Genomic DNA, 22,154 nt, shown 5'->3' on the forward strand with positions numbered 1-22,154 from the left:
ATAAATACTAATGTAAAAAAAAACCAACATTTTAAGGTGTTTTTTTTTTTAATACTGAGATTTTTTCCTCAAAAATGTAAATGTATCTTTAAGACACAGCGTTCTGATTAAGTTTTATTTGCCGGTGGTCTAGTACAGAGATGGGCAAAAGTGCCTTAGGACAGAAGACTAATGAATTTAACTGTACAAGCATTCACAGAAATTTGCAAAAGGTCATTCTTTGACAAATACAGTGTTACAATTAAGTTACATGCTAGATTCACTATTGGACTACTATAAAAACAAGAACGTGATGATTGCCCATCACTGCTCTAGACTTCAAGAAAATGAATAATATCCTTAACCTTAACTAACAACTACTCAAATCTGGAAAAGGCACAATTCATGTTTGGCTACCAAATGTTTTAGTACCTACAAATTGTGACTTAATACTGCTTGGGTATGTGTAATTGTGACTTTAAAATTTGCATTATGTATGACGGAAATGTATTCAGGAATTAATTGACAGTAATGCTGCCTAATATAATACCAAGCTGCCTTTCAATAGTCCCATTTTGAACACTGAGCTCTGTTAAAAAAAACCAGATTCAGATACAGTCATGCTGTAGGTTTAGTCAGTTTGATTGTTTTGTGGTGTCCAAATGTTCATTCAAATGTGGTCTTTCTTTGTTTGAGGAAAAATCATTTAAAAACAAAATGTGTGCATTTCACTTGTATGCTTCTGACACTGGGAAGAATTTGCTCTGTAACACTCTACTGACCTCCAGTGGATGAAAAAGGAATCAAAAAGGTTCTGTTCTTGGTTTGTAGAAAGTGATCTGGATAGATTGAGGTTATACGTGTTTCGGAGCAGAGATTACATTAAAAATGGGACAAGTTCTGGCTGCAGGCAAATCAGTGAGTACAGCCAGGGGAGGTTTCAGCTGAAGTTGGGTTTTTCTGGGAAGGTGCAGCCAGCACGTTGGATGATGACATTGGCAGCGTAGTGAGCAGCTTTCACACATTGATCCAGAGGCTTCTCTTGAACCAGCTCTGATAAGAAACCTATGCCACGACACACACATTTTAGAAACCGTCACAAACTTCAATACAAAGTAAGTTATAAATCTCCATACCTCCCACAAAAGCATCACCAGCCCCATTTGTATCCACAAGGTCTTTAGGGTCAACTTTTATCACAGGATATGTGTCTATCTTTTCACCTGTAAAAGGAAAAAGGAAAATAATTTATATCACATAATTTGTATCAAGAGAAGCCACAAATACAAACAGATGTATAAACTTACTTAAGGCCATGATAGTATCATCCTTTCCTTGAGTGAACACAACAATCCTTGGTCTTTCCTTGCTGACTTTTGGCAGAGCTTGGGCTTTCTTAGCAATCTCCTTTAAGTCTTTGGTCTACACAGATGAAATATGGTTGTAAAAATGTATTAACAATCTGCTATAAAATGAGTCTGCCTTTTGTACCTCAAATTCCATCTCTTTAGCAAATGCAGTCGCTTCCTGCACAAAAAACAATGTAATTCAAATTAAGCTCAATATTTTAAGCTTGTAAATAAAATAAAGTTATTTACCGTCTCATTGCCGAAGAGTACGTCTACATATGGCATAACCTGCATGAGGTTATCTTTGAAGAACTGGCTGATGAACGGCGCAGATAGGTTTAAACAAAATGTTTTGTTGTTTTCAGAGGCATGTTTGCCACTTTCAACATAGACTCCACAGAAACCGTTAAGAAGAAACCCTGAATAAAAACAGAATAAAAACATGCCTTAGAATAATTAAAATTAGGTTTAAAATAAATCAAATGGTTGTTATGTTATGGTTGTTATAAACACATAGGATCAGCTTGTAAATAATAATTTAAAGGGAATAAACAAATGACATAACAGCAGAAGCTACATACAGCAATGTAGTAGACTTTGGCCTTTTCCACTAACTTCCAGTTCTCCTCCAAGTCAAGATGTTTATCCTTTTTGTAACAGTTAGCAGCAGCAAGGTGCGCAATCAGAGACCTGAACAAAATAAGTACATTTGTGGCACAGGTACAACTTACAACATAACAATGCAAAGCAAAAATACAAAGATGATTGGATGTTTAAATATTTGAATAGGGAACCAAACCTGAAAGGAGTGTCTATTTAATTTAAAATAGTAGATATGAAAAGACTAGTAACTGTTCAGATATTATTCAATACTGAAATATATCAGTACCTGTTATCACCAGTGATGCACGCAGCACATGTTCCTGTGGGCTCCTCACTCTGCTCGTAGTAATGAGCATCAATGTGGGCCTCCTCAGCTTTCTGTTTCAGGATCTCCCCAAACTTGTCTTTGCCAATGCAGCCAAAGAAAGTGCCCACTTTATGAGGTTCCTGGATCATCCACTAAAAACATATGAACCACATTAAAAACTGGTCATTTTTTCCAATTACAGCCTCTGAAAACTAATTATGGTGATTCCTAAGATGGGTGTAAATTTATAGCATACCTGAGCAACCTTAATAGAGTTCTGTGTAGCTCCACCTGCATGATATTCAGCCTTGAATTTCTTCACCAACTCCTCAAATCTACAAAATGTAACACAAGAAATACTCTCAATAAGTCACTGGCAAACATAAAAATGATATAATTGTGCAGTTAATGTATTTTTTTTTCTAATCGTCAATGATCAGCTTGGGGCTTTTTAATTGAGAGGTCCACACCAAATCCTCTGTGTGTAAAAGCATCTGGGTTGGTGCATCGAGAACAAGTAATTTCACATTGTCTTTTTGGTTTGGGAAATTGATACTCCAATTTGTATTGTTTTTTATTACAACAAAATTAAATCAAACTGACAAAAATTTTATCATGGTTATTCTCATGTTGGCAATTTTCAATTTGCCAAGCCCTACAACAGAATACTAATAACAATAATCAATCATTTTGTGTTAGATGTAGTCACACATCTCATGCACAACTGCAGTTACTGTTTGACTGTTAGTTGCACAACACTGGCTCACTGAAATAGGTCTTTGGCGAGTTGCTTCAAGCAAAAATGCATCTAAATTTGGATATATTAGGTAATTACAGCCGAAATGAAGCAGGTCTGTGTCCTTATGGGTCTTATTTGGCTGTGCCTGAAGCTATAAGAGGGGCATCTGGGGAAAGATAGAGTATGTAATTTGCTTTAGACTGAGTAGTGTCCACTCTATGAAGCAGACAAATTAACTCAAAATTATCTCTAGAAATTAGATACAGACTGATAAAAACAGATTACTCTAAAACACAACTCTCCAAAATTTCTTTATCCTATTTTTCTGCTATTATCTTCACAATCACCCATTCCATATTCATCAAAACTGTTTTGATGTTAGAGACAATGTCAAACTTATTACTGATGACATTATAATGTAGTTTAGTCTTCCTCTTGGTCTTATCTCCTGCAGTTAAATGTTTGCTTTTTTACTCCAGACGCACAGAAACTGGGAGGTGAACTGTCCCGTTTTTTGATTGGCTGACACTGGCACACGAAGCCCTCTGTCCACATTTGCTATTGGTCGGGTTAAAAACTGAAGTCCGTTATGAGGATTCTGGTGTATGCCTGTTTCAACTGAACTAATCTAGAGACAACTCTCTGGATTTCCACCTGGTCATTTATCAGCACAAACAGGATTTTTTAAGACAAAGGGCAAATATAACTCAAATGTCAGCAGGGAAGAGACCATAAATAAAATGATTTAGAATACAAACAGTGCTTTGTGCTTGTCATCAGCCAGGATCTGATCATTAGGCTTCAGTGAGTATCTGTAAATAATACAGAAAAGGTCAGATGGTTACTTTGGGCTTACATTAGATCATTGTACTTAATCTCTAATAAATATTTGTAAACAATACTTCATGCTAAAATGCTGTGCAACAATGACATGACAAAATGACAACATGGACTGTTGCCAGATCTAGATGCATTGTTTAGAATAATGCATTGATTAGAATAATGCACCAACTCTTAAGAGTTTCTTAAAATAAAACTAACCCATTTGAGAAAGAGGCCAAGGTTATTTTGATAACACTTCTTATGTTCACTGTGAGTTGTCATATAAACTCTAAGAATGTTTTGTTAATATTAAAAATAAGGGTGTTAAAGGTTGACTCTTTAACAAAACATGTGTTTGAAAACCTGTTTTTGACCTGTGGCACCATGAGACAGTTCAGAATACAGGTAAAAACCTAAAACTCTACAAATCAGCTTTTAAGCAGTTTTTAAAGCAGATATTCATTTTTGACTTACTTGTCCAAGAAGTCCTTGTCCACTACAGCACAGATGTCCAGTAAAGGATTTCCCATACCAAATAATGAATTTGGACTGAAATAGAAAAATAATTGAAAAGTGAATATTTATGTAATACATCAGTATCACCAATGCTGCCCCCACAAAAACAATTGGAGCTGCGAAGGATGAATGATTTGCTAATTGAGTAAATTAAATGTAGATTGATCACTGTGCAGTGCTGCCACTATGAGATTGCCGGGCACCAGTTCAATTGGCAGAGAGCATATTGATGAGGCACTGTATCTTAATGTCATTTTTACAAAAGAGTTTCCATATGGCCACAATCACATGACTATAACCATGTGCCACAAGGGGAAAGCCAGTAGCACAGACATGGATGTAAATGGATACTTTAGAAAAGAGGAAAGAAAGCCCATTTAATCATTATCTAACATAGGCAAATGCTTGTAGCACTAACACTATTTTATATATCTGCATTACAAAAACAACAACATTCCAACAGCCAGACCTCATGCAAAAAAAAAAGTCCTTGTGGTGCAGCGCCGTGCTTTGTGTCAATGCACAATAATAGGGGTTGTCTCACAAACAGTAATCACATTTCACGGCCAGTGAAATATACCAAGCTGTAAGACTGTGAAATAAAAAAGATCCATGTGCAAGTCCATGCGTTTCCCTTTGTTTCGCTGTATCAGGTCTCTATTACATCCCTGATATTGACGTAGTGGGAATAACCCAGATGGAAGACAGCCTCTCCACACATTTTAGTCCAGATGTCACCTCCGTATGATGGCCTCAAATTTAAATACCATCAGACTTCCTGCATGAAGGCATGGTGGATACAAAACACCAAAACAAGAAAGACTACTATTCAAAATAACAGAATTACACAACACCCACCGACTTGCTCTGCCTGGACTAGTCTAAATCCCTGTGCAATATAAATCTACCAGATATTTCCCCCCTTTAGCTTCCCTATACACAATGCTCTCAATCCTCAATGCTTCCAGATGACTACAGAGGTTGTGTGGTCAATTATACAGGAGCACTGGCTCTCATAATACCCTCAGCTAAGTCTTACCTTGCAGAAGACATGGTGTGCGATTCTGTGCTACAGCATGCAAACAGTGATAAACCTGTTGAGTAAGATTAACCTGCTCAGAAAAGGCTAAATATTTAAAACTTCACAGTGTGTGCCGCACATCGATTCCCCAGCACCGACCACTGATTGGATGTCTGAAGAGGGCGGGACTGGGTTTTCACTATCGAGTAGTGAAGCAGCGAAGCCAACAACGTGTGCAGAGCAGTTGACACAACATCTCAGTAACCTCAACTGATCGCTGTATATTCTGATTGTAATATCGGAAGCGTTGTGAAGATGACACCACAGAGACGCAGACAGGACTGTTTGATCGGCAGTGATTAGGAGCTGATATAACCAAAGCGCTTGTACCCGGATATCAACAAAACTAAGTTCGCCAATGGAAAAGAGTCTAGACTATGTAGACTAAAGGTATACCGTTCACAAACAATAGAGTCGATTTTGATGATATGCCGCGAGAGATAATAGCTAGCAAACCATTAGCCAGAGTTATCTTAACTTGTGGTGGAGGAAGGGGCATCTCAGACTATGACCATAAAGTGTGACCATTTCATAAACGACCTTCGGATATTCTTCAAAATCTTCCTCACTTTTATTGGATTTTTCCAAACAATAATAGCAATGATCTTAAACATCTTTAATGAAATCTCTTAAGTATTCAAGTACTGAAAATCAAATGATTTGTTTTATGCATGATTCACGCGTAAATTATGATATTCCTGGGTCACCTTAGTTTTGAAGATGCCTTTTTTGAAGGAGACACATCTTTCTCATCTTCATCCTCTGAAAGTTTGTGTTTCTTGGCCTTTGGTTCGTCTGAAGCCATGGTTGATAGAGCTTTGTGCACTGCACGTTGCTGGAGGAAAAATGCAGGCGTGCTACGGAAAATAGTGTTCTGTGCCCTGCGTAAAACCTAACAGGCTCTGATAAGAAACAACTCCACCAATCACCACATGCCAATATACGACTTTGAACTTCACCATCTCAAGACGTACGCATCACATTCATTAACATTAGCAAGTTGTTTCTAACAGGTTTTGCTGGTACAGAACCAGTAAAGTGCACATTTTCGTGGCTGAAAAAGGAATAGGGAATTGTGTCAGAATATGAAATGTATGTAGCTACTTTTATTATATGAGAAAATGGAAAATGGATCTACATATCGGGTTTAAGGAGAAATAACAGCATTTTGACAACTGCTGACGCTTTATGTAGCCTGAAAGACAAGATTGAGGGTAAAACTCAAAAATTAAAAAAAAGTGAAGTGCCTTTAGCTGTCTAAAGATTTTGCCTAACTAAAAATACAAAACTTCATAACTTCATTCGTTTGCATTGACCTTTAGTCAGCATTGAGTTTGTTTATAGGGATAAACAACATGCATGGTAACGCTTTTTAATAATTAATGTAGCTCCTGATACATTAACATTGATGCTGATGTGTTTACGTGGTCAAACCAGCTGCAAGCGACTGATTTGTCTCTCAACATCTGCCATATTTGCTGCCACTGGTAATCGGACGGGCACAACCATCTAGCAGGTAAAACTTTCTTAAAACTACAAAACTTTTTACAAAATAACTTTTATTTTCAATGTCGATGCGGTTACGACAGCCTAGGACTTTTGTACAGAATTTGATCTATGGAACAACTTTCAACTTTGAAATGTATTGTTATTACACAAACAATTTCTCTTATTTAAAGGCATATTGCACAGTTCATTATTAATGGCCTTTTAAAGCTATAAATGTGCTTGTTTTCTTTTATACAGAGCGCTACTGACAACAGAGCGTGCATTGTTGCCGCTGAAATGATTCACAGCCTGTTCCTGATTAATAACACGGGGGACATCTTCCTGGAGAAACACTGGAAGAGTGTCATAAGCAGGAGTGTGTGCGACTATTTCTTCGAGGCAAAAGACAAAGCAGGTGACCCGGAGAATGTGCCCCCCGTTCTGCAGACCCCACATCACTACCTCATCAGTGTTTACAGGGGAAAAATCTTCCTCTTGTCAGTCATCCAGTCCGAAGTGCCTCCTCTGTTTGTCATAGAGTTTCTACACAGAGTGGCAGATACGATTCAGGTGGGAGTTTGTGGTTTTTAACTTTAAGTTTTGTTTTTTTTTGCACTAACCTTTCTGGTAAAAGGTCCACCACCTAGATTTCTCCATGGAGATATTATAGATTGCCTGCAATGTTCCACTATGGCATTAAACTTGCATATATTCAATTACAGAAGGTTTTTTAAATCAAAAATATCTTTGAAGGAATAAAAATGGGTATCCACTCCCTGCAGATTTGACCTGTAACTTGGACAAAAGTAACTTAGGAGCTTTTAGCGATGTTGTAAAGTTGTAACTTCATCAAAAACATACCTTTTTTTTTTTTTTTGTTCACACATGCTTGAGTAATCTTTTATTATTACTCTCTCTACATCTCCAAAGTTCAAAAGACTCTGTTCCACCTTGTGATGTCATGTAGTGGCAATTTACAATTGAACAGCTACCCTTAACCCAATTTAGTGTTTTCTGTCTCAGAGAAGAACTGAACCTGAATTTGCAGGGTTTGTATGTTAAATGTGTGAATGAAACAAAACACAACTTCAGGTTGAAGTTTTGATGAGGTAACAACATTACAACATATCATAAAATAGTGCAATGAGTGCCCTTTAATACTGTAGAACATTCTAGTCAAAGCAGTGACATTAAGAGTAGCACGGTGCGCCTAAATCGGCAGAATTAATTCAGCTATTTTCTGCATTTTTTTTGTATTTTGGTGATGACAAGAGTGTTAATGTCACAAATACTAGTGAGGACATTTCATGCATGGAAAAACCTTCCCTTTATTTTAACAACATATATTTGATTTGTATATCAGTCCTAGGTAAAGAGATTTGTCCATTAGAAGTTTAAAAAACCTATAGCTATTGAACAGAGTTGCACACATTCATGAGAAACATTATTACCATTTATTAATGTATTTTAGAGGGAAGTATGAAATTCTATTTCTAAAATGATTTGTTATTCTGACTTATGTCTAACAACAGGACTACTTTGGAGAATGCTCAGAAAATGTGATCAAGGAGAACTTGGTCATTGTCTATGAGCTGTTAGAAGAAATGCTTGACAATGGTTTCCCATTGGCCACAGAGTCCAATGTCCTCAAAGAGATGATCAGACCTCCAAACATCCTTCGATCGGTCGTCAATACACTCACAGGTAAATCGTTACACTAATCAATAACAGGAGAGTTTAAGTTACCAAACCCGATCAACAAAATTTTTTATCATTTAATTGCAGGAAGCAGTAATGTTGGAGATACACTGCCAACAGGGCAACTTTCCAATGTCCCATGGAGGCGCGCTGGTGTCAAATACACTAACAACGAGGCATATTTTGATGTAATAGAGGAAATAGACACCATTATCGACAAATCAGGTGCGGACAGTTCATGTAAACAACTGAGTGACTGATGATAAAATAATTCACAAATTAATTTTTTTTTCTGTTCTTTAGGTACCACAGTATTTGCTGAAATCCAGGGTGTAATTGAAGCATGCGTGCGGCTCTCTGGAATGCCCGACTTGACTTTGTCCTTTATGGTAAACAGCTTTTTTCTTGTGTGAATATATATTTAAGCATTTTATACTAATATTAATAATGTGTGTTTTGTGAACTTATTTCTGTGATTGCTGTTGACAGAATCCCCGTCTACTTGATGATGTGAGTTTCCACCCCTGTGTTCGGTTTAAGCGCTGGGAGGCGGAGCGTGTGCTTTCTTTCATTCCACCCGATGGAAACTTCACTCTGATGACTTACCATGTCAACTCACAGAAGTTAGAATCAGCTTTGGACCTTTTTTTATGTCACAATAACAACACATACTGCTCATTATACAAATTTCACCCTAAATTGTCTTTTTATTTCTCCAGTTTAGTGGCCATACCAGTGTATGTGAAGCAGAACATAAATTTTTTCGACTCTGGATCCTGTGGACGCCTGGACATCACCATTGGACCCAAACAAACTATGGGAAAGATGGTTGAGTGTTTATCTGTTACTATACCTATGCCCAAGACTGTGCTCAGTGCCAACCTCACAGCCACACAAGGGAGCTACACTTTTGACCTTGCTACAAAGGTAATGTCAACGTGAAATGGTATCGTCAACGCATCCCTGAACAATACTTAATGTGTAATTGTGGATTGGTATGCTTTGGTAGGTGCTGATCTGGGACATTGGAAAACTAAATCCCCAGAAGCTTCCTAATTTAAAGGGAAGTTTGAGCATGCAGTCAGGGGTCCCTAAACCAGAAGAGAACCCTTCACTCAGCATTGGGCTGAAGATCCAGCAGCTGGCCATATCAGGTATCACAGGAAGTCAGTGTATTTTAGGTGCTCAATCTGTGTTAGTGTTCACTTTCTCTATTAATATTTCAGGCCTCAAAGTGAATCGTTTGGACATGTATGGAGAGAAGTACAAGCCTTTCAAAGGAGTCAAGTATGTGACCAAGGCGGGAAAATTTCAAGTCCGGACTTGAGCCCACCTGGCATTTAAGGTCAACAATCCAATGTGCCAAAAATGGATCTTAAATTTTACATATACTGAAGAAAGTTGTTATTGAAGAATGCTCCAGTATACTTTATTTATTGTTGTTGTATGTTGTTTTGTGATATGTAAAGGGAAGCCTTAACCAGCTTAACTCTTTAAAGTAATAAGTGCTATTAATTGCTAATAGTTTCATGTATGACAGTGTTAGCCAAGGGAACTGTTTAATATGAAGAGGTACACTTGCAGTCTTAACCAAAAAAAATAACTTGACTTCAGTGCTAGTTGACAATCACCTTGAAAGACATGTAGAGACCTATTGTAACCACTTTTATACATACAATAGATATACATATTTTTATTTCTAATGGATTCTCTATACAAGTCTCAATGCATCATCTTTATTCCAGGTATTTTTGTACAGATCTCTTAAAGGTGGCCTTTGAGAAGTTGAGAAAATGTACCAAGGTAGACAATCTACACTACTGGATAATCTTGCTTAAGAAATATATTTGCCAATGTTATTACTCTAATTCCAGTTTACCAATAAGATTTGGGACTGGCGGTGGTTGAACAGAATAATAATCTGCCTCCTAGAAACAAGCACTCGCTGTATAATGCAATGTCTGCTGTTGTTTGCACCATCAGCTGTCTATGTGAAGAATTCTACATTTAGTTAGTGTAATTTTGTATTCAGTAATTACAGATGCTTTCATAAAACATACAGAATAATTTTATTTACCATGACACAAATAAACACGCTGTGATATTGTTTTATTCTAGTCTTTTATTCTTCCAAGGCACAGCAGTTGTGTTTGGCAGGGCTCAAAGCTGTTCAGTACATTAAAATCCTCTTTGACTGCTACATTTTCAAAAAAAAAAAAAAAATCATTAACATTCTGTGGTGCTTTTCATAGCTCTGTTACTTTCACCAGTACAGCTCCTAATACTGTTTAAGTGAAGAAAATTCACACTTACAACACATACAAATCTGTCATTTCTATCACATCCATATAGTAAAACACATAGTGACCTCAAAAAGAGGTGCAATTGACATCATAAAATGTGCATTCATAAGTTTTTTTTTTTTTTACTTAAATAAAAAATATACTCAACAAATCTAGCTTTGTCTGTAAACCACCAGGGTTGTGAATAACACTTGTCAAATGTGCTTTAGAGCAGTGATAAGTAAGAAGCCAAAAGTCTAAAACATGCTCTTTGACTACAATCACTGCCTTGAGGGAGTTCATGTTATGCATAAACAGTGCAACAAATTGTACCTTCAGACTAAAGGAGAAAGACACTAATGTTTCTTACCTGACTGTTCAGGGACAAAACAAAATGGCTCACAAAATAAATCCTTTGGTATTTCTCCTATACTTAATTAATATAAATATTTAGAAAACTCAAAAAGCTAAGTCTGATTTAAACTTCATAGTCTCACATTCAGCACCTCAGAAGTAAAACCTCCTGGCCATTAAGTGTTTTGAGTGGCAGAAAATAGTATAAAATAGCTAAATGTACGTAAATACTATATCTTAGTGGCATGTAGCCGTCACCTGAAAGGGCCATAGAGTGTATTACTACTAATTTTAATGTTAAGAACAAAAGTAAACAGAGTCCAGACGACTCTTCAAAATAGTGTCAGTAAAGCTAAAATATGTGACCATAAAACAAAAACAATGTTGTATATACAAAGATTACTCTTACTACAAACTGAATAGAATAACTGTGCTATTTTTATAAAATAGAAAACAAAAATCTTCATGCCAAAATATATACCTGGGATTCGGGTAAATTTCATCAAACAAAACATAGCAAAATATATATTAAACCTGTCTACCTTTAAATGTTTATGTTTAAATAAAACTGTGACAAGTATGCTGTTTTCCCATGTTAAAAAGCTTGATGACACATTCCACCAACTATTAGTAGTAGTCTTAAGACATCCACAGTACCTCAAATATGAACACTGTGTGTGGATTTTATTGGTACCAAGGAGTTTTACGAACCCATCGAAGGGTAAAGCCAGCGTCTGTGCGGATCTTAATGGAAGCTGCTTCTGCTTCTCTAACAGTCTCCTTCACCGACTGCATAAGATTCTGGGCATTATGCACCAACATCTCTGTGGCCTGAGAGGGAAAAAAAATGACTTTGTGAGAATATATGAAGAATATACAAATATGAAGCTGGCATTGTTATGTTTTTACTTACCTGTTCAGACTCTTCCTCACTAATGTTAGTTCGTCCCAACATAGTAGCTTTGACAGTTGAGAGGATCTTCAGCTGAGTACTTATGGTAGGGATTCGTTCACACACCTTTCAAATGAACATAAACATTAGGCAACTGTATCTTCTTTTTGTCTTGATTTTATAGTTACTGTATTTTATTTTATTTTATTCTATACAAATCTCTATATTTGTACCTTATGTGACAAATCTTTTCATTTATTTAGTACTTTAATTACTTACAATTAATTACCATTTATTTTTTTGCTTTTTGTTATTATGTGCGAACTACTCCAAGTAATTTCCCTTGTGGATGAAGATAATCCACCTAAGTCTAAATCATGAATTAATCAAAGAACAACCAATGAGAAGTGTCTTTAAGTGTTGTTTTGAGTAATACTGTAACTGTACCTGCAGGAGGTTAGTCCGAATACGCCTGTCAGTGCATTGTTTGGCCACCTCTTTAGCCAGCCGGGTTACTTCATCTGAAGCTTTGGCGATGTCTTTAGCACATTGAATCAGGGCACGTTTGTTTCCACTTCCACCACGCACCAGTCGAGACATCTCTGCCATTAGCAAAGCCATTCTTTTGGCTGCTGCAATAATGTCATTACCCTGAAATATGAGAATTTGCACACAAAAAATGTTTGTGAAGGCTCAAGAGTAAAAGTATGGACATTTTTGATACTGTGTATGCGTTATTTCAATTATTCAGAGAACACAAATTGTGCTAACAAACCAAGCTCTACAAAGCATGAAGGCTGCATGCAAATACAAATCCATTGAAGAAAGTAATTTGTTAAAATGTTTTAGTCCTATACAATACAGTTAGCACTGACATAGTTTATGTTAATGGAAGAGCAGCATTCACATTGTGAAATTATGCATAAATACAAAAGCAAGCAGGCAGTCTAATGCCAAAACTACATCACCCAGAAGTCTTTGGGAAACTGTCATCCTTGGCTTCACAGGTTTGTGAGTCAGTAAGTGAACAGTGAAAACAGTGAAAAAAAAAAACATTTTTACCTAAAGAAGGCCTTGTGAAGCCAGTACCAGTTTATTCATGTGGTGCACAAACCATTGCCATTCTCAACAATCCTGGTTCAGTATGATATCAGCAAAACCATGTGTCAACCATAGTGTGATGCAACAGCAGCCAGCTTGTAGTTTCCAAAGTAGTGGCAGATGCAGAGCTCAGTGTTTTCCACTTTCAGCTAGTGCTCCGAGGTTGTCCTGCATGGCTTCCTCAGTCTAGGCCAGAGACTTGTTTGCATGCGTGGATATGCATGTAACCATGGGGACAGACAGTACTTAACACCCCCAAGAGAGGTGAAAATACTATGTGACTCCCACTTATGTGCATGTGCATGTATGTGCGCAGACCTTGCTGGACCACTTGCGAGCCTCCTGATGTAGAGACTGGGCAGCTGCCAGAATGGGTTGATTGACTGGCTGGTTGGAGGGCATCATCAGCAGCTCTGGCTCATAGTCATCCTCACCATCAGTAAAATCATCTTCCTCATCTACCTCCCTCTCTTCTCCTGCCTCCTCATCCTCAGGCTGGGCAGGGTGGGGTTTGAAGGACAGAGGGAGGGGAGGGGGGGGACAAAAGAAGGCAGGGTCGGCAGGAAAGGGAGCATGGGAAAAGGAGCGATTTAGTAAGGTATGAGAGGCATCGGAGGACAGACTAGCGGACAGAAGATTTACAGGAAGAAGGACCAATACAGGCATTGAGAAGCACGGGGAGGGGTAGAAGTGGACACGTGCAGGAAGAAATGGGAATTCAGTAGGAATAACACAAAGAGGCTGGGCGGGAAGCTGCTGAATGGTATTGAAGTGGCGTAGTGTCTTGTTTAAAAGACTTATTTGATTATATGTATTATGTTTGAAAAGTTCCCAAATAACATCATTTGACTCCAAGATCGGACATTAAAACATTTAAAAACATGTAAACATTGACAATACAGGCTGTCAGATACATTTCTCAGACATAACACACATGTACTGTAATATTACTTGCATATGTACCCATTACAATAGTACTGCATGCAGACACCTGATGACAGTTTCCAGTTTCCCACTGAAATTGGACTTGAACCACTGATCCACATTTCAGAACAATCATAACTTCACAACTTGGACTTCAAGACATTAGAAGATTCTGACAAACCATGTCAATTTCAACCAAAAGTACTTCAGTCATCAGAGAGAAAATGCAAAACCGTACATGACATTTCTTAAGTGATAACTGACCTTGCTTGACCACTTGCGAGCCTCATCGTGCAGCTGTCTGGCTGCCACCATCATGGGCTCACTGACCACCTCTCCAGCCTTCTGCTCAGGGAACTCCTCATCCTTCTCTTCAGGAGGAGGGGGGCGGGGAGGGGGCACTTCTCCTTCTGGTAGAGGGGGCTTTGGGGGAGCCTGCTGGTCATCCACCACCTATGGAAAATGTACAGCTCAAACTTGTATGACAACAATGCTCTTTACATTGGGTACCGTTCCCTATATATATATATATATATATATATAGCCATATATATATATAGCCATATATATATAGCCGCTTTTTGATGTCTAGCCACCAAAACACTCAAAAAACAGATTTTATAAAGTCTATAAACTATTTATTTTTAAACCATGTTGTCAGTTCAGGTTCAGTTAAATCAGTCTGCACTTGGAAGTTATACAAAAGCTCATTGAATGTTCACAGTCAGAGTAGAAGAAAGTGGCCATCACAGTCTACAAAGTGTCATTTATCAAGGCTTTAATTTAAATGCTAGTTGTGAGAGTGGTATTGTATAGAGCTTACATGGAGCTGGTCTAGATCAGGTGGTGGAGGAGGGAACTCGGGCTCCTGTGGCTGGAAGGCTTCTCTGACTTTTCCCACTGCAGCCAGGATCCGCAAACAGGAGTCTAGATAAGCTTTCTGCAAAGCTATAGGAAATAAATTAAGACCAATTTATCAGTGAGTCAATTATTAGCATAATTGCATTTGTCCTTGAGGCTGTACCTTTGTCTTGTATGTTCCCAGCCACAGCCTTGGCATCCATCACCATGGGGGAGATAGTGTGAGAAAGGATATCCGAGGCATGCTTCACTGTGTCTCTGAATCGTGGATCTTCAGAGTTTTCCACTTCTCTTTTGGCCACAAGTAAAACTCGATTAGCTCGCCTTGCAATGCTCGTAGCCCCAGCAACCAGCATTTGAGGTTGAACATTGGCCATAGCTACTCTGCACTTGTCAATATCTTTTTTTATGGCTTCCTCTGATGCATCCAATAGTGACTTTGTGTCTATAGCCTCATCTACGAGACCTGGTTAAACATAGGTAAATGAAAGCCCACTTTAGTTGTTATTTTTTACTCAACATTACATTGCATAATTGATAAGATATGCAGCTCACCAGTCAGTCGTTCTACATTGTCAATCCATTGGTTTTTCATTGTGTCAAAGTGCTCATATGCAGCTTTGTTTCCTGGATTTTTCAACAAAATACGAGCAGCAGAAGTCACCTGGACATTAAATACAAAAAACATAACATGATTTGTTATAATTTTAAATGTGGGACTCAGAGAAGCAGAAGTACCTGTGGAGTGAGTTCCCTGGCATGTTTCACAGCAGCATGGATGCCCTCCACTGTGCTCCTATTGGCTGTCCCCACTGCAGCTGCCTTCTCTGCTGTTGCCCCAAGCCGGCCAGCATGGGCTTCAAAGTTCCCGGCCCGCTCTTCAAAAACCTTCAAAAATTAATTTATCATATGGTTATTGTATAGGTAAGAGTAGTGAAAGTGAACTAGGGTCAACAGAAAGTAGGTTTTGGTCACTAACCTCTTCCCTGTTGGGAGCATCAGGAGGGGCAGTTGCAGCTACAGCGAGGAGTTTTACAGGGGTTGTGGTATCACTGAAAACATCTGAAACCTCCTGGGTCATCACATCCTGCATGTGCTGTCTGAGATCCTGAGAGGCACAGCTCAGGTCAGTCCACTAGGGGGAGCTCTATAATAGGTTTCTGATCAGTCCCTCAATAAAGTTTTACCTTCAGGCTGTCCTGGAGCTGAGCAGCTGTAGCTCGTGCATGGGGTGCCTCAGCCTCACCCCGACCTGCCATCTCGGCTAAAGACCCCATCAGTGCCTCTGTCCGGTCACAGCGTCCAACCATGTCCTGTCGATATGGACCCAGCAGGCCCCCTGCCAGCCTCTTGCCTTCTCCCACCATGCCTCTGATCGCTGCCTGACCTGAGGAGTAGAAAAAGTGTAAGCACCTGCCAAATTCCACCCCACCTTTCAAAAAAAAAAAAAAAAAAACCTCAAATAAGGAAAAGGAAAATGTATTTGATGAATGATGGAGTGGTAATGGCTGGATTTGCGTCAGATTGTGAGGCCAATACCTTCGTGCCACTGTAGTATCTCACACTCTGCTCCCACGTGCAAGCATAAGACAAAAAATAGAAATATACAAACCACAAAATAGGGAAATGGCATTACACGTAGCATTTCAGACTATTATAATACATCAAAAATTACAACACTTCCCCTTTTATATTTATATGTATTCAGTGTCAGCAAAGGAAATAACTCACGTAATATTGGCTAAGTGTTTGTATCCGAATATAGCATATCTTTCAGTATGTCATAATCCCAATTACTCCCGTGGGTAGTTACTTAATGCCACTCACCAACTCCTCTGTCGTCCACTCCGGGATTGTTCACCCAGCGCAGTGCTTGCTCCATCTTTCCCTCCAAAGTCACAGCAGCCTTCGCCGGCCTCATGTTAGCCACAGCGCGGTTGGTTTTGGACTGTAGAGTTAGCAATGCTGCGCCAATCTGTTTGGCTAAAGCTCGGGCCTCAGGGGTGTCACCTTTACCCCTGGGATGAGAATAATAAAAACAGTTTAAGATTAATAACAGAGAGTTGAGATTTTCCCTTTGCAGTCATGAAAAGCAAAAGTTTAGCATAGGTTTATAATGATTGGAGAAGTGAAAGAAAATCATAGACTACTATTTGCAGGCAGATAATGTACCAAATGTTTTGGTATTCCCTGATTTCTATTAGTTAAGCAAGTTGGAGAAACATAAGAAACATACTGTCTATATACGGACAGCGGAAGAGAGTCCTTTCTATGTTAGTACTTAGTTTAGGCCATGAAAAAGCCCATGAAAACCCCAAACCACATTTGATAGATGTAAATGATTTCAACCTTATCACCGGACTTGGAGTAATGCCTAAGGATGTCAGGCAACAACATATTTTCCAGCCTGATAAAATATTCCACCTACTGATGGGGTGTGGTTGTATTTTGAACCTAAAACAAATAGTCTTTCTATTATTATGTATTTATATAAATCAGTAGGTCACGTATTGTAGATGGTAGGGCAGAATGACATACTGTTTCCTGAGCTCCACAAGTCTGGCAGTGAGGCCTGCAATCTCGCTGATGGAGCGAAGGATGTCATCTCTTTCTTTAGGGTCTTCACACAGATCAGCGATGCGTTTAGCCTCAGCTAACAATGCTCGAATGTTTTCTTCTCCCTCGGGACCCCCGTGAGGATCAGCTAGCCAAGCCTACCACAATAGAAACATTTTCCGTGTGTTAGACTATTGCTCTTCATACGTTGCACGGAAGAGAGGATGCATTCATGGTAGTGGAGAGGCCAGGGTTTAACTTGGATTTCTGGCCAGTTTTATCTGACCTGTGCAGCATCCAGTCTCCTGGCAATGGCCTGCTTTGCGTTGATTAGAGCCTCTAGTCTGCGTGCAGCATTGTCCACTTTGCCAAATAACAAGTCTAAGCCCTGAGAGCACTGACCGGCCCGCTGCACACAGCCTGGTGTCTGCCCTTGGCCTCTGTTCAAATGTAAACAGCATCAGCCTCTGTCTGTTAACAGCATCCAACAGAATGAATGAAGTCACATGTACCTGGCCCTCAGATCTGTGATCTGGTCACTCATCTGCCCCAGAGCTTTAGCCGTGGCTAAAATGTCTTTCCTCTCTTTTCCAGCACAAAGCTCCCCCACTTTACCAGCCTCGTCCAGAATGACACGGAGAGCCACCTCACCAGGTTCTCCTATAAGAGACAGATTAAGATAAACAACACACATAGAGTACATTAGTTTAAAGAGCGTCACAATGACAGGTTACCAGGCTGTCCATGAGGGTCTTTGAGCCAGGCTTTAGCTTGAGCCATCTTTGACTCAATCACTGCCAGAGATCTCTTCAGAGCTTCCATATCCTGAAAAACACAGGGGCATTGTTTACAGTTGCAACAATGCACATGAAATAAGTTAGTTTGATAGTTTTAAATATTTCATATTTATCAATATATTTTTTTAATGAACTGAAACTGTTCATAACAATAAAGTACTTCACATTTTTAAACAATAATCACTGTATAATGACACTGATTAATTTATTATGATACTACTAAATATCATTGAACAACAATGAAGCACTAGTCATGAACCAATCAATTAGTAATACAAGCACTCATGCTAATTAAATTCTGTTTAAAAGACAGTCCTGCATTAACAGTATGTAGCTTAGGTGCCTCCCCTTTCTGTGAAGGGAAAAAATGGCTCGAGTGGTCCCACTCAATACAGCTGTTCATAAATTATGGATGTGTCTGGACACAGAACAGAGTACTTCTATAATTCATGACCTCAGAGGAGGCCGCAGTTCGACAAACTGCTTATCACATCCACTGGGTATGTAATAAATCCACTTAGACATACAAACAAACACACAAAGACTGATCAGTGTTTGAGGAAGTTGTGTGCAAAGAGGCATGCAGGGATTCAGGTTAGACAAGTGGGACACAACTTAACCCTGTACACAGCTTTGATCTCATGACTACACTGGACTTTTCCTATAGATCACATCCTCAGACACATTAAAAGCTGTTAAACCCACTGTTGTTCCATCTGCACAACTGGAGACGGACAGATGCACAATATACTGATGAGATATGAGTCCATGATCGCATCAGGTACAGTCAGTGGACAACACACATATTGTTAAACCAGCATGGAGAAGCGTAGAGACTGTTTATCCCACATACACAGTGCATGCTGGAAACTGCAGAGTTGCATAGGAACAGGCTTACCTTCTACAAGGAGGAAAAGAGACGAAGGAGGTAAAGAAAGAAAAGGAAAGTTATACTACCAAGCAAAAAGAAAAGACTGAATTTGGAAATGTTCGAAGAGTGATGCATGTAAGACCTCAGCAGATGTGTGTGTGAAACAAACAAAAAGTGATTTAAAGTGACTTAAAAAGAACAGTTTGCACCTTGTTGGCCCAGGCATCTTCATCCCATGTGGTGAGCTGTAGCACTCTGATAATCTCTGTAATTTCAGTGCTCATCTTTTCAAATATAAACTTTCTGTTGCGCTCAGCCTCCTCCACACCAGCTCCTCGACTTGTTTTGGTTGCGACAAAGATCTTGATAGCTGTTGACGAAAAACAGAACAGTGAATTTAGTTTTGGTAAAAATTTACCACATAAGTGTGTCAAGTTGCTCTTCAGCAAAAATTTGGCTATACAAAGCTCATGATATCAGGGAAAGATACCCAGGTAACACAACATTCAGACTCGACTTAACTACAGAAAGTCTGACAGTGGAAGTAAAAAAATATTTTTTCTAAGAACCACAGGTGCTAACTATTCTGCAGGCAAATCTGCAAGAACAATGGGATGTAGTGTTATGGTACTGCTTCAGTATTGTGCAAGCTTATATTAAGAACACGGTTATGCAATTAATTTTAATCAAGAGTGAGTTCAGTCATTTCTAATTATCAATGATAAGCTTCTGGCTTTTGAATTAAGAGCTCTACAGCCAATCTTCTGTTAACAAAAAATCATGTGGAGTTCAGATATTTAGGAAGAACTGTATTGTTCAGTTCAGGAAATTAATACTGAAAGCTATTTTGTTTATTTAAGTCATACAAAATTAAATAAAATCAAATATAATGGTCAGTCAAAACAAGGAAAAAACATGTCATAAGCCCAGCCCTAATTAAGAGATACTCTAAACCAGGATTGTCAAACTCAAATTCACAGAGGGCCAAAATTAAAAACTAGGACTAAGTCGTGGGCCAAACTAAATATTTATTGAACATTTTCAACAACATCTGCATGTTTTCTCTTCTTTCGAGATATGTAATGTTAAACCTTTTCTTATTAAAATAAATGTAACACTGAAACCAGAACAAGCATAATATAAAATTAAAGCCGCGCGCGGCGATGGTGGCCCTCGCCCCGGGCGCGCACCGCCCCCCCCCCACGCGACCTCCGGGGACTCGCGACCGCCCCGGCACGCCACCCTCTCTTCCCTACATCCGCCCAGGTCGACAGCTCGTCCATTAGACACATTAAATAATGCACCTTTAAATGTTTCAGAGGAGTCATTGCGCCCCTACTGGCCAACCATGAAAAATGCCCAATATCCGTAATATACTGTTTTTGTTTACAATCATGCATAGAATTTAATCCCCGACTTTGGTACAAATCTGACAATGTTGACGTTTCATGTCAATGCTAGGGGGCGCTATAGTGTTCACATTTCATATGTTTTATAGTGTATTATAATCAGGTCGAAATCAGGCATGAGTGATTCAAATTTCAGCACGATCGGACTAAGCCTGTGTGTGTAATTATTTTTTAACTATTTTTTGGGGGGTAGTCTTTGCGCCCCTGCTGACCAACCGTAAAAAATGACTTTTTTGCTTGTAAACATGCATAGAATTTAATTCTCGAATTTGGTCCAAATCCGATAATGTTGATGTTTCACGTCTATGCTAGGGGGCGCTATAGAGTTCACTTTTATTAAATTTCATATTTCATCACATTCAGACCTGGATCACGCAATTGTGATTTGAATTTGAGTTCTCTAGGACAATGCCTGTGGCCGTGACAGGTCACAGAAAAAGCAGGAAATGAAGGCGTTATTCGCCGGCGTGCTACGGGCGAACTGTAAGGAGTATCCCAAAAAAATTTGGCAACTTCTGTGAGTTCATGTCTGTAGATGTGACATGTCAAATTTGAGCTAATTTGGACCAAACCCCGGGGACTTGAATCTTTTTGTAGACCCCCAAGTCAAAACGGCGGCGAATGTTTGATCCAATATGGCCGACTTCCTGTTCGTCATAGGGGTGCAGAATGATTGACTTTTTTGCTTGTAATCATGCGTAGAATTTTAATTTAACATTTACAGTGAATTTTTACATCACTAAATATATCGGTGATTATATCGGCAGCGCCAACTCCCATTATATCGGTTTCATATCGGCCACAGCAAAATCCATATCGGTCGGGCTCTAGTTTGTAATCCACTTTTTATGGCGTTGTTCTGTCAGCTTTTCCCATTTCTGACCTTTGTGGACGACTATCTTCGGTACTCTAAAAAAATCGCTTTTCCTTCTCTCGGTTAGAACAATTGGCACAGCCGTAAACTGCACAACACATCGGCATTTCCCTCCAGTCGGTTCACTTCTTGCCCTCCATCTGATTTTGCGTGCTGACAAACGTCGCCCTGTAATGTCACGTGAAACCCAGATATTCAGAATTATTATTTCCATGTAAACTCCAAGGAAAATATTTTAAGTCCAAACAATTTAATCCAGAACAATTAAAAAACATCATGTGAACGTGGCCATTGTGTTTCTAACAGTGAGTTTTTTAATCATTTCAATACCAGGTTTAACATTTGTGCGTTTACCTTTTGGATATTTCGTGGCAAAGTACAGTGTGATAAAGAGTAGAGGGGTGTGCAAAAATATTGAAATATCGATATATCGTATCGTTTAATGTGATGACACAGTATCGATATTGTGGGCTGCTCTATCGATATATCACCAAGAGTATTTTTGGTTTATTTTACTAAATGATTTTGTTACAGCTACAGTTTCGTTGTTTTAGTGGAAGGAAACTCGTTTGACATTTTCGCTGTTTTGAGGATTAAAATGTTTGTGTTTCATATGGACTTTGCACAAGAAGTGGTTTAACAAAGATTTTC

General features: G+C 38.8%; 3 protein-coding genes across 8 annotated transcripts in view; 1 reads left to right on the forward strand and 2 right to left on the reverse strand.

Annotated features, from left to right (window-relative positions):
- Positions 1-101: 101 nt before the first annotated feature.
- Positions 102-6,263, reverse strand: adka (adenosine kinase a). Its single transcript, XM_020921463.2, is given in 12 exon segments — positions 102-1,044; positions 1,116-1,202; positions 1,287-1,401; positions 1,471-1,506; positions 1,578-1,705; positions 1,708-1,747; positions 1,910-2,018; positions 2,218-2,390; positions 2,495-2,573; positions 3,736-3,789; positions 4,274-4,348; positions 6,104-6,263. Coding segments are annotated over 12 exon segments (1,119 nt in total). The 5' UTR covers positions 6,202-6,263; the 3' UTR covers positions 102-919.
- On the forward strand, positions 5,560-10,694 carry ap3m1 (adaptor related protein complex 3 subunit mu 1). Of its 4 annotated transcripts, none has more exons than XM_055163060.1 (10): positions 5,560-5,786; positions 6,785-6,912; positions 7,143-7,454; positions 8,417-8,588; positions 8,670-8,807; positions 8,886-8,971; positions 9,072-9,205; positions 9,302-9,509; positions 9,592-9,736; positions 9,809-10,694. In XM_055163060.1, the coding sequence occupies exons 3-10, from the start codon at positions 7,182-7,184 to the stop codon at positions 9,907-9,909; spliced, it is 1,257 nt and encodes a 418-aa protein (XP_055019035.1). In that variant the 5' UTR covers positions 5,560-5,786; positions 6,785-6,912; positions 7,143-7,181; the 3' UTR covers positions 9,910-10,694. The 4 variants fall into 4 exon arrangements, with proteins under 4 accessions (XP_055019035.1, XP_020777118.1, XP_055019036.1 ...); XM_020921459.2 differs by having other exon boundaries at positions 6,834-6,912; XM_055163061.1 differs by lacking the exon at positions 5,560-5,786 and adding an exon at positions 6,316-6,758 and having other exon boundaries at positions 6,834-6,912.
- Positions 10,695-10,990: 296 nt separating this feature from the next.
- The window catches only part of LOC110157168 (vinculin-like), a 25,746-nt gene continuing 14,582 nt past the window's right edge, over positions 10,991-22,154 (reverse strand). Inside the window, exons 6-23 of one of the 3 annotated variants that reach the window (XM_055163032.1) lie at positions 19,430-19,590; positions 18,287-18,377; positions 18,065-18,212; positions 17,839-17,992; positions 17,535-17,710; positions 16,824-17,014; positions 16,536-16,562; positions 16,184-16,383; positions 15,976-16,104; positions 15,735-15,884; positions 15,552-15,660; positions 15,160-15,462; positions 14,959-15,083; positions 14,400-14,588; positions 13,530-13,706; positions 12,558-12,761; positions 12,132-12,236; positions 10,991-12,049 (exon numbers count right to left, since the gene is read on the reverse strand). In XM_055163032.1, coding sequence (XP_055019007.1) covers positions 11,903-12,049; positions 12,132-12,236; positions 12,558-12,761; positions 13,530-13,706; positions 14,400-14,588; positions 14,959-15,083; positions 15,160-15,462; positions 15,552-15,660; positions 15,735-15,884; positions 15,976-16,104; positions 16,184-16,383; positions 16,536-16,562; positions 16,824-17,014; positions 17,535-17,710; positions 17,839-17,992; positions 18,065-18,212; positions 18,287-18,377; positions 19,430-19,590 — 2,786 coding nt within the window. In that variant the 3' untranslated portion in view covers positions 10,991-11,902. The remainder of the gene's footprint in view (positions 12,050-12,131; positions 12,237-12,557; positions 12,762-13,529; positions 13,707-14,399; positions 14,589-14,958; positions 15,084-15,159; positions 15,463-15,551; positions 15,661-15,734; positions 15,885-15,975; positions 16,105-16,183; positions 16,384-16,535; positions 16,563-16,823; positions 17,015-17,534; positions 17,711-17,838; positions 17,993-18,064; positions 18,213-18,286; positions 18,378-19,429; positions 19,591-22,154) is intronic. The other 2 variants (XM_055163033.1, XM_055163034.1) reach the window with 2 other exon arrangements.

Source organism: Boleophthalmus pectinirostris, unplaced genomic scaffold (genome assembly GCF_026225935.1).
Source record: "Boleophthalmus pectinirostris isolate CB_2022bp ecotype Guang Dong unplaced genomic scaffold, ASM2622593v1 HiC_scaffold_5, whole genome shotgun sequence".
Taxonomy (NCBI): Eukaryota; Metazoa; Chordata; class Actinopteri; order Gobiiformes; family Gobiidae; genus Boleophthalmus; species Boleophthalmus pectinirostris.

What these genes read in the sequence shown, in the direction of transcription:
- ap3m1 (XM_055163060.1), top strand. Translation starts at nt 7,182, where the DNA reads ATGATTCACAGCCTGTTCCTGATTAATAACACGGGGGACATCTTCCTG. An exon ending in CACCATTATCGACAAATCAG is followed by an intron (nt 8,808 to 8,885) that starts GTGCGGACAGTT and finishes TCTGTTCTTTAG; the next exon opens with GTACCACAGTATTTGCTGAA. An exon ending in ACTTGACTTTGTCCTTTATG is followed by an intron (nt 8,972 to 9,071) that starts GTAAACAGCTTT and finishes TGCTGTTGACAG; the next exon opens with AATCCCCGTCTACTTGATGA.